This window comes from Bos grunniens, chromosome 6 (genome assembly GCF_055505025.1).
Source record: "Bos grunniens cultivar Pamir isolate PY7600 chromosome 6, Bosgru_T2T1.0, whole genome shotgun sequence".
NCBI lineage: Eukaryota > Metazoa > Chordata > Mammalia > Artiodactyla > Bovidae > Bos > Bos grunniens.
This window is the reverse complement of record NC_141170.1, coordinates 84,735,707-84,748,118: the sequence shown is the minus strand read 5'-3', so window position 1 is coordinate 84,748,118 and position 12,412 is coordinate 84,735,707. Positions and strand designations below refer to the sequence as shown.

At 35.9% G+C, this 12,412-nt stretch overlaps 1 protein-coding gene across 34 annotated transcripts in view; it reads right to left on the bottom strand.

Annotated features, from left to right (window-relative positions):
• The window catches only part of CCSER1 (coiled-coil serine rich protein 1), a 1,487,998-nt gene that overhangs the window by 701,337 nt on the left and 774,249 nt on the right, over positions 1–12,412 (bottom strand). Inside the window, exon 9 of one of the 34 annotated variants that reach the window (XM_086406542.1) lies at positions 3,761–3,840. The exons of the other annotated variants lie outside the window; for them this stretch is intronic. Coding sequence (XP_086262668.1) covers positions 3,814–3,840 — 27 coding nt within the window. The 3' untranslated portion in view covers positions 3,761–3,813. Of the gene's footprint in view, positions 1–3,760; positions 3,841–12,412 lie in introns of those variants that run through there. 34 annotated transcript variants of the gene reach the window in all.

The following is a 12,412-nucleotide window of genomic DNA, read 5'->3' as shown; positions in this document are numbered from 1 at the left end:
CAACAATTACTCTGAAATCCATTTACTAGGAAACGATCCCAGGAAAAATAGTAATCGAGTGAGAAAGAATCGAAGAGAAGTACATTCAAAAGGACAGCTTTAAGATCTCAGAGGGTAGGATGACTTTGGCTTCATCTCACAAAAAAAGTATTATACTGGAACTCACTAGTATATATAAATATATATAAGTATATGTAAATACTGGAATTCCCAAGTATTTTGGCCTGGAGAATTCCATGGACTGTATAGACCATGGGGTCGCAAAGAGTGGGACATGACTGAGCAACTTTCAATTCACTTTCACAAAAAAGAGGCAGAAAGAGAGGGAGTCTCATCTCAAAACTGTCTATATCCAAAGGCAAAGAAGTTAGTTATATGGAGCTGGGGTATGGACCCCTCCACACAGATCAGTCATTGGTTAAGGGAGGTTTGCTCTGCAAGCAAAACAGACACTAGGTTCCCAAAGCTAAGAACAGCTTACTGACAAAGACTGTCAGTTGTGGCCATTGAGAGCAAACATTTACCTGGAGCTCCTGTGCACATGTGTGACTGTGTGTGTGCACACACACATACATACATACATACACACACACACACACACCAGTACAGGAAACTCAGGGAATGTGGGCAGAGCACTGAAAGTACCTGCTACAGTTTTACCTGGACATGACTTGAGAGCCTAAGTCTCAAAATAAGGCATCTAAAGCCCAGAGATGTGAAATACATTTCCCAGAGTCACAAAACTAACAAGAAGCAAACAAAATCCAAAATCCACCCCTTCTCATCAAATCATTTTTAATAACAATGCTTTACTTTAATGACCTAGCTTCTTTTTTTTTTTTTTTAGAAGCAGTATTTTTGTGGCTTATTTAATAATATTTATCCATAGAGCATTCAGAGGCAATCTCGACTTTAATTCTAAAAATAAAATTAAAAGTTTGCTATTGAGCAAAAAGGAAATTATTATAATGATTCTCTTCATATTACAATATTTACTCTAGTGCATCATTAATAAATTTAAGTCCATTTTTGAGCAAGTGTACATTCATATTTCATTTATGTTATCTACACACTAAGCTATTCATTTAAAATAAGGAAAGGCTAATTTTAAGGACCAGGTTTTCCAAGAAAACTTTAAAATTTTATTTGCACAAATGTATACAAATGCATATATTTGTATATATTTACTTATTAAAAATGTGTGACACTGCTATGTAACATTAATCACAATTTTATTTTTTAAAATGTTTCTAATATTTCATGTATAAAATGACTAGTCAAATATATACAAATTTTTATAACTATTTATTGATCCTTAAAAGGGGATTAAACAATTGTACAATATGGAGTTATAAGTACTTACTAATGTTATGACAACAAAGAGATACTGTACTTAAAAGAAAACTGAGAACGTCTGTTCAAAGGCACTTTCATCTCAAAGCCACATTTTTTCCCACTTGGGATTTTCAAGCTCATTATTGAAGAATGTAACTTTGAATGAAAGAATACAGAAATGCTAAAGTATTCCTCAAAGTTACAAGTGATTCTTTCCAAATTAATTAGTTAAAATATAAATGTTAAAAGCTTTTATTTTCCATAAGTCTGTTCTCTACTAGGTTCAACAGTACAATTTTTCTAGATTCCATATATATGTGCTAATATACGATACTTGTTTTTATGTTTCTGACTTCATTCTGTATAAGAGATTCTAGGTTCATCCACTTTACTACAACTGACTCAAATTGATCCTTTTTTATGGCTGAGTAATATTCCATTGTATAAATGTACCACAACTTCTTTATCCAGTAACCTGTAAATGAAGACCTAGATTGGTTCCATGTCCTAGTTGTAAATATTGCTGCCATGGACACTGGGGTACATAGACTGTGGTTTTCTCATGGGATATTAGTGGGATTGGTGGGTTGTACATTTATTTCTAGGTTTTTAAGGAATCTCCATATTGTTTTCCATAATGGCTGTATCAGTTTCCATTCCCACCAGCAGTAATAGGAGGGTTCCCTTTTCTCCACATCCTCTCCAGAATTTACTGTTTGTGGATTTTTTGATGATGGCCATTTTGACTGGTATGAAGTAATATCTCATTACAGACACAGTGGGGGGAAGTTGAAGGTGGGACAAACTGAGAAAGCAGTATTGACATATATACACTATCAAGTATAAAATAGTGGGAAGTTGCTAAATCAGGGAACCCAGCCTGGTGCTCTGTGATAACGCAGAGGGACAGGACAAGGGAATGGGAAGGGGCCTAAGGAGGGAAGGGATGCATATGTTGTTGTACAGCAGAAATAGACACAAAATTGTAAAACAATTTTTCATCAATTAAAAAACTAAAAAAGAAAAAAATTGATTAGAAAAAAATTGAAGCTCACAAATAAAGGTCATAGTATATAGAAACTGATTATGAGAATTAGATCAAAATAAACATAGATTAAGTATAAAAAGAAGTTTTATTTTATTCATTTAAAAATAACACCAGATCCTGATTATTGTGGCAAGACACACATTATGTATTGTGATAAGATTTGACAAAGACCGTCAAATCATGAAGTATAAAATAAAGCTCTGTGTTACAGTTAAGTCTCCATTGTATTTTCAGTAAACACAAAGACTGGACTGTTGCTCTGAATTTCTTTATATTGCCTTATTTATTATTCTTTGTACTCATTGCCATTTCAAAGTATATCTAAATCAAGGGCACTTAATATAAAAGTATAAAGGGTAGTATAAATCAGTAATAAAATAATGTGATGAATTGGGGATATAAAATTGTTTTCTTTAATATAATTTTAAAATGTATCATGTATAATGTATAGGTGGTAGTTTTTCATTGCTGGTGCTGCTGAACTTTTTGAATTCAAATGTAATTCAGTAATTGCTTAATACACAACTAGATTAAATTCTTTTCAAGATAACAATAAAGAAAATTGTAAATAAGGGTGGCTGTATATTTAGTATAATCAACATAATTATATATCCTCCAGGGCCTGTAACTATATGACCTCAATTTACTCTTATTTAATTTGCCTTCACATTTGGTTTTTACAGTGGCTCTGATGTATTCTCCACTGCCCACACTGTACCCCTGCTTTTCTCATTGTTGTAAAATCCAAATGTCCCTTGAAGGGCTGTGTTAGTCTCTGTCACTTTTCTTCCTCCACCTCTCAAATTAAACTTAAAACCTCTTCTGGATATTCTAAAAATCTGGAATGTTCTAAAAGACTCCTTAATGTGTCACTTTATACTATTTCAAGATAGAAAAAAGCAGTGTGATAATGAATTTTTAATTGGCTTAATCTCTGCAATAAAAGGCCTAAGAAGTTAACCTTCAAGTCACACAATCACCAGAAGGCACTAGAATCATGCTGCACAGCTTCTTACACAATCTCTCTTTCTCTTACTCCCTTCCCATCCTGCCATGTCTATCTGTCTCTTTCTCTCTGTATTGGTATCTTTGTCTCTGTTCGTGTTCGTCTCTATATTTTCCTCTGTCTCTCTTGTCTCTCCTTCTCATTCCATGACCTTCTAAAGAATGGCAAAGGTAAGTTTCTATTCCTTGTAAAATCATTACTCAGTGCTAGCAATATCCTCCGTCACTTGTTGGCCTGCTTCCAGAAAGTCCTAAATCCATATGGGAGCGTTCTTATTGTATCCTGCATTGTGTAACCACTTCTACAAGTTTTATGTCTTTCACCATTCAGGGATATTTATATCTGTATGTATGCACCTCTTCTTTTCAAACTTTCTTGTATAAATATTTTCATTTGGTATTAGTCTCAGTTCTCCTGAGTAGTTTCAGTGTGGGTGACACCTGCTGGATATCTAAAAGCAGAAGCAATGATTTAGCTACAAAATGCTTAGAAGTTTTTAATCCTATAGCATTACCATAGCATTACAAGGAGTACAGTAGAGTCCTAATTTTCTCTTTCAACCCAGTAGACACAGTACTCTTAGACTACTGTTTATAATGGTAGCTTCATTTTAAATAAGAAGGAGAGCTCTGAAGCACTATTCTTTGTCAGGTGTCTCTGGGGAAATTCACAAATATCTGCATTCTCAACTTTTTCATCAGTAAAATCAAGATGATCACATGTTGCATCACAGAGTTGCTCTGAGGCTTAAATGAAAAGAAAATCTGGCATATGATAAACTTCCACATTATTACCGTTCTTACTAATCATTAATAATTATTACAGTCTCAAACATTATAGAGATTAAGATATTACAAATTAACATCAATATGCAACTGTCTTTATCATTTCAGAAATATACATAAGCCTGACAAATAAAATTCCCCCCCCACAATGTTTATAATTCTTCACTAAAACTGACAGACAGGCATTTGTCGGGGAGAAGCAGCTCCCTTAGACTATTTGAGAACATGAGAATGGTTTCTTCCAGGACAGGTCAGACTGAAGCTGAATTGGAAAACACATTCTTGAAAGATGGAATTAAAAGAGACAATGTGGGAGGAGATGGAATTAAAAGGAGCCTACATCTGCAAGTTTATATTCTGAAAAGGTGAAGAGAACACATACCCTTGGAATTTGAATTTCAGTGCTATTGTAACAACAACCAGCACATTGAAGACTGATTGACTAGGAAGACAATCCAACTCACATATGAGACCTCAGCCAACAGAAGGTTGGAGGTTACTGGAAAAGAGCAATGGAGAGCAGTTGTTGGGAGTCATGGAGTTCAAGGCAGCTTGCTCAGGATGATGAGCTAATACCAAAATATGCAGGTATCAGTGAGAGGACTGAGAAACAGAAAATGAGTAGAGGATCAGGGAGAGACATTAATGATGAAAAGAATACAAACAAAGGACCTGTGGTCGTGGGATTAATAGTAAGACTGGCTGAATTCTCTCTCATTTACCCTGAGACTTGATAATGTGATTTATGCATTCAATAAATTTGGCATTCATTAAGAGACTTTTGGTCACTCAGGAGGTGGTAGTAACGCCATTTTTTACCACTGAACAAATTTACTCAGTACCATCTCCTACCACAGTCATCTCTTTGTTAACTCCATTATTGTTCCAACACACTAAATAGTACCCTTGCTTCCCAGGAGGATATTTAATATTCTCTAAGAAATAAAACAAAAACAAAACCCAACAAATGTGAGATAAATTTGGCAAAAATACAATGTACTTCCAACTAAACTGCCCAAAATCCTAAAAGAATTTCTGACTCACAGAATCACAATAGGTGCTTTATACAGGGCAAAGGCAAAATTTTACCTAAAATATAAATTCTTAAAGTCATTGAGAAATTCTATAAATAACATTAATTATGCATAAGTTATCCTTTACCATCCTGTGATATTTCTATAACTTCAATTATATTATCTTTTCAACAGTCCTCAATGTTCAGAAATACAAAATTATATGCTGTCTAACACATCTTCCTTCTCATTTCTTTCAGCAGGTGCTATCTTCCCAGTTTGTTTTGTAATAATACTGTATTAGTGAGATTACTGCAACCATGTGATAATGCTTTAAAGTACAAATGCACTGCAATTTGTGAAAGTTTCATGGTCACCAATTTCCTCCGAGAAAAAGATGTGACTGTCTTACTGTAATTTCTCAAATGATGTCATCTAAGAAGTATATTATCCCCTTAGTTCTTTATTATAATGCAGAACTAGACAAAATGAGTTTATGCTTTTATGCTAAGGCATACATTAAAAACATAAAAATCCTAGCTCTATTTTAATGGAATTTGAAGGACAAGCATACAGGATGATGTATAGAGGAAACATGGATTTTCTCATTTATTTCACAACTATATTATTGAGCTATCATCTATATCTCAAAGTATATTTCAAAAACTGCCCTCTATCTGCCCTTTTCTGTAATATATAAAATGCTGAAATTGTTTATCTTTAAGAAAAAACCCTCCTGGTCTTAAGTCCACCCTCACTCCCTGTTCAACTTTTTACCTTCAAGTTCAGGTATTACAAATAGTAGTTCACACTTAAATCTTTCCACATTTTCCAGTTGTTCTTTAGTGAAAAAAAAAAAAAAAAATCAGAAAATAACTGACCTCATGCTGACCTCTTCCCTGGCTGCAGTTAGCTGGATCTATCTGCACTTGGATATAACTACTTGGAGGTCTCTTAGACACTTCATGCATAAATTTTCCAATAGCATATTCTTATAAACTCACTAAGCAGCTTTGTCAGATTTTAGTGAGTTTTTCTGTTTTAGTTTTTCTTTTTTTGTTTGTTTGTTTGTTTTGTTTTTTTAAATAGAAATAGGGGCTTTTCAGTTGGTTCTGTGGTAAATAATCCATCTGCTAATGCAGGAAACGTGGGTTCTAGCCCTGGGTCAGGAAGATCCCCTGGAGAAGGCAGTGGCAATCGACTCTACTATTCTTGCCTGGATGATCCAATAGACAGAGGAGCCTGGTGGGCTACAGTCCATGGGGTCACAAAAGAGTTGGACATGACTTACCAACTAAACAGCAACAACATTACTTCCCTCTCTACCTAAAGTTAATGACTAATGTAATTTAATGTTTACTCCCCCAGGAGTCTTGTATAATTTTCATATATGTGTATATGACCACAAATAAGATATATATGAATTGTATCATATTTTATGCCTCTCACAAACATGGGTACTTCTTGCACTTAAATATGCTATTCTTTCACTTTTTCTTGAGTCATTGCATCTTGCTTTAATTTGCAATAAATAACTCTGGAGTACTTACTACATGCCAAACAATACACCGTGCAAATTAAAAATCCATTTTCTTGTTCTTCACATGACTTCAGTACCCTGTGTGTTTACAAATTTCAAGTCCATAGCCTGACCTCTTCCCTGGGCTGCAGTTATCTGCATTTTGATATAGCTACTTGGCCATCCTCTTACTGTCTCTGCCTCCTCATTTTTGAGTATCAAAAATGGCTTAACATGTCACCCAGACACTTTGTATATTAGAAGTCACCTTATATTCCCCTATAACTAGTCATCAATCTCTGAGGATTTTAACTCAAACAATTTTTAAATGCATCTCTTACTCTCCAGTTGTCCTATTAAGTCTCTTGCCAACTTTCTGCATTATTTCAATCTCTTTATATGTTTAATTTCACCCTATAGCTTTCAGATACAAGCCACCTGAAAAGGGAAATGGCTTCAAATAGTTTAGATAGCATGAAGTTAGAGCACTTCACCCTGACAGGATGACAGAAGGCTCTCTGCTAAATGGCACCTGCCTTTTTCCCAGCTTCATCTCTGCCACTCTCCACCTCATACTTCTTTCCATTAACACTGACTTATTTTTAGTTCCCCATGTATATCTGGCTATTTTAGAACAACGCAGACTTGCAATTCATTCTGCCTGAAAAAACCCTGAGACTGTCTTCACTTGTCTTTTACTTATCCTTCAGGGACACTTTGTTCTTAGTGTAGACAGAGTTCTTGTTTTTCTCCCATCTTATAACTCTTTATGCAACCCAAGTACACTATTCCTGCTATACTGTAGAGGCCTAAATCAGTATTAGAGAGAACTGAATTGAATTTTACAAAATGTACTGTCTTTAGTGACCATGTTTACTTTGGAAATAAAGTTTTATGGGGTTTTCTAACACAAAAGGTTTGTTATCATTGATAATATCTCTACTGACATATGGAAACAATTTATAGTTGTCTCCAACAACTTATTCTTGTCAAGAACTGTACTGATGGGAATTTCCCTGGTGGGCCAGTGGCTAAGCCTCCACACTCACAGTGCAGGGGGCATGGGTCTCTGGAGAGTCCCTTGGACTGCAAGGAGATCAAACCAGTCAATCTTAAAGGAAATTAGTCCTAAATATTCACTAGAAAGACTGGTGCTGAAGCTGAAGCTCCAATACTTTGGACACCTGATACAAACAGCCGACTCACTGGAAAAAACCTTGATTCTGGGAAAGGTTTAAAGCAAAAGTAGAAGGTGGGGGAGAGAATGAGATGGTTAGATAGCACCACTGATTCGACTGACATGAATCTGAGACTCCAGGACATCGTGGAAGACAGAGGAGCCTGGCATGCTGCAGCCAATGGGGATTGCAGAGATTCGGATACAACTTAGCGACTGGACAAGAAAAACAACTGAAGTTTGAGTGCAAAGGGCATGCTTTTCCTCACAACGCCTTGCTTTTGTTTCTGGCTCTTCAGAAGTGGCATTTTCATAAATTAGAAGTGAGATTATGTAAGCACTTAATAAACACTGTATATAATTTGTGTTACCTTTGCAAAGTTCATGTTTAGGATTTATTTGTTACTATTTCTTAATAATCCTATCCCTAAGTCAAATTGTATTTATTTTCTGGAGAAGGACCATCTTTGTTATTTTCAGTATTAATATTAGGCTTGAATTTTAGAATGAAATAGTGCTTTATATTGCATAGAATAAATGATTTAAATAAGAAGTATTCATTCTTTAATGATTAGATAGCACTCAAGTTACAAAAATATTGGCTCTTTCAACAATTCCTCAATTAAACCTTTTCAATTTCTTCTAAATTTCTACTTTTTAAGGCATTTGATGCATTAGCTCATTTAATTCTCAAGTTATGTGATACAGGAAGGTCAAACATTATATAAATAATTTATTTATTTAAATTCAGGAAATATGCCCATTATAAAATATTTAGTGACTAACTTAAATGTATATAGAATTTCAACATTCTTCTAAATATCAATCTTGACAGTCACCTTTTTATGCTTTTTCTGTGATTTTCTGAATGGCTCTGTGTATGTGTGTTTATGTGTGAGCAAGTTACACAGGCACATAGATCTCTCCATGTTCTTTGATAAATTTATGTCCAGGACATTAACTCCGTATCATGACTAGGAGTTATACATATTTTCACATTTTTCCTGGCTGTTACAGGAAAAAAATAAGTAAATGACTGTGAAAGACAATAATGTCTAGGCAATATTATGTAATAAATGCAATCTTCATATTTGAAAAAAACCCACTAAATATTAAAATTATCCAAGCATATTATAACACTATTGGCTAAATTTCTGAATTTCTTTAAAATTCATATATTTCAAGGAGTTTAATGAAAAATGTATTTTCTACACCAAGAGCAATTGCATAGAATTTGGGAGCTTTCAATTGAAAAAAACACTACCATAAAGTACACTTAGATTACTATCTTCCCAGTAGTTGAGTTTCATTTTGAGGGTGGCATAGGCAGAAGTAGGGCCATGCCTGGTGGCTCAGATGGTAAAGAATTCACCTGTAATGCTGGAGCCTGGGTTTGATCCCTGGGTTGGGAAGATCCTGTGGAGAAGGGGAAAATTACCCCTTCCAGTATTCTGGCCTGGAGGATTCCACGGACAGAGGAGCCTGGTGGTCCACGGGGTCACAAAGAGTCAGATACAATTGAGCAACTTTCACTTCACTAGACAGAAGGGTCAGAGAAGGCAATGGCAACCCACTCCAGTACTCTTGCCTGGAAAATCCCATGGATGGAGGAGCCTGGTAGGCTGCAGTCCATGGGGTCGCTAGGAGTCAGACACGACTGAGTGACTTCATTTTCACGTTTCACTTTCATGCATTGGAGAAGGAAATGGCAACCCACTCCAGTATTCTTGCCTGGAGAATCCCAGGGACAGAGGAGCCTAGTGGGCTGCTGTCTATGGGGTCGCACAGAGTGGGACACGACTGAAGTGACTTAGCAGCAGCAGCAGACAGAAGGGTATACAAATACAGGTGAAGCCCACTTCAGGTATCATTTTTATTTAATTGAGGATATTATAAGGACAAATAGGTTTTGGTGTCCAAGAACAATATTTGTGAGTTTTTTTATTTTCTCCAAAATTAAAAACAAGTTACTTTTTTTAGTTCAGTTTTATGTTCTTATTCTTTCTGTCCCTAACTTATGTGTATATTCATACTTTGGAAGTATTTTAAGATGATAACACTATGTTATAGAAATAAGATTGAGATTGATATTTAAATGAGTTAGATTTTATATTGAAATTATAAACATTATAGATGGGGAAACAGTGGAAACAGTGGCTGACTTTATTTTTGGGGGCTCCAAAATCACTGCAGATGGTGACTGCAGCCATGAAATTAAAAGATGCTTACTCCCTGGAAGAAAAGCTATGACCAACCTAGACAGCATATTAAAAAGCAGAGACATTACTTTGCCAACAACAGTCTGTCTAGTCAAGGCTATGGTTTTTCCAGTAGTCATGTATGGATGTGAGAGTTGGACCACAAAGAAGGCTGAGCACTGAAGAATTGATGCTTTTGAACTGTGGTGTTGGAGAAGACTCTTGAGAGTCCCTTGGACAGCAAGGAGATCAAATCAGTCAATTATAGAGGAAATCAACCCTGAATATTCATTGGAAGGCCTCATGTTGAAGCTGAAGCTCCAATACATTGGCCTCTTGATGCGAAGAGCCGACTAGTTAGAAAAGACCCTGAAGGCAGGAGGAGAAGGGGACCACAGAGGACAAGATGGCTGGATGGCATCACTGACTCAATAGATGTGAGTTTGAGCAAGCTCCGGGAGATGGTGAAGGAGAGGGAAGCTTGGTGTGCTTACAGTTCATGGGTGGCAAAGAGTTGGGCACGACTGAGCAACTGAACAACAACAAAAGTATACGATTATAAAATGTCAAATTTTAAATAAAAACACAACCATTAAAGTATCCTGTTTCCTATGAATATACGCCAGTACTTCTTTTACATTATGTTTGTACTATTTATTCCCAAAGACTGATTTGTATCCACATAAAATGGAATAAACTTGGAACTCCTTAAATCAAGATGATTACAAGAAACAAATCATAGCTGTTTAAACCAAGGTCTCTTACCAACATCTCTTGCCAAGAGCCTTATGGGCTAACAGTTCACAGAGACCTCAGCTGTGTTATTGGTATATTTTTTTTTGGATACTTAAGACCAGACCTTATCTCAACATTGGGCAACGTATTTTCATCTGGAAGTCCCCTGACCAGTGCTAGAACTTCAACTATCACATTTGCCTAAAGTTCCCACATTAATCATCCTATTTGAACAATGAAGACTTTGTTAAAATGAAAAGATGAGAAAATATCTTAACCCTCTCTAACTGTGATGCTTACACACCTAGGAATTTGTCTTGCTATGCCAGTGAAGGATTTTAGGCAGAGTTATGTGACAGGATACATTCTCAAACACACTGTATTATCAGGACAAGTGTTAAAGAGAAAAGAAAACCAATGGAGGCAATGCCACTGAGGGTACATGGAAGAAAATTCATTTTTTTTTTTGAAAGCATCATTTTGGTTATGTCTGGAAGGAAATGAAATGACCATTTCAGTTCTAAGAAAATGCCAATACTGTGAAACCTATATGGAACTCTAAATCAGAGATCCCCAGCTCCTGGGCCACGGACTCACACCAGTCCGTGGCCTGTCAGGAACCTGGGCCGCACAGCAGAGAGTGAGCCGTGGGTGAAACTGAAACCATTCCCCATCCTCACCATGGAAAAACTGTCTTTCATGAAACCTGTCCCCAGTGCCAAATAAAATGGAGAACATTGATCTAAATGATTCACTTTTACTAATTTACTAAATTCTCACAACTGTTATGTATTATTCTGATTCTCACATTAGAAATCTGAGGTACAGATGGCTTTACTATCTTATTCAAGGTGACAGAACTACAAAGTGGCACAGCTGAGATTCAAACTCAGAACATCCATTTTCGGAGTACATACTCATTGCCACCAAGGAAAGAGTAATATCGCGAGAGGACCCTTAGTATGGGGCTCAGAAGCACCCTGAAGGAAATGTAAATGCAAAATTAGAAACCATGACCAGCCTTGGATTTCTCTGTGATAAATGTCATACTGATTACACTGTTTTTGAGGTATCAGGCAAGGGGACATGAGGTGAGGTAAGGCAGATTACTGCTTCTGCTGAAATCAACTTCAGAAATACCAGTCCAGAAAAGAATTGGGAAAAGATCAGAGATTAAAAGCAGAGAACGTGTATTGATATACTTAAGGCAATGAAGGCTGCACTGAGCAACTTCTAACTTGTATTAATAGTCACCATCTGATTAAATCATTAACTTTACACAGAGAAAGGTCTTCATCTACATGTCATGAAGCATCTATATATGATTAATCAGAAATGGGTTTTTAATCATAGAAATACTAATCTATTTTGTTTAGAAAATACAATCTCTTTAAAATTCAGCTTCCTCCATCATAAAAAATAAATTATTGGATTAGAATGATATAATTCACCTCAATATATGTTAATTAGGTACACAGAGAAACTGAAAGTTAAAGAATAATGATACATGAAAAGGCAAGGGCAACCCACTCCAGTATTCTTGCCTGGAAAATCCCATGGATGGAGGAGCCTGGCAGGCCGCAGTCCCTGGGGTTG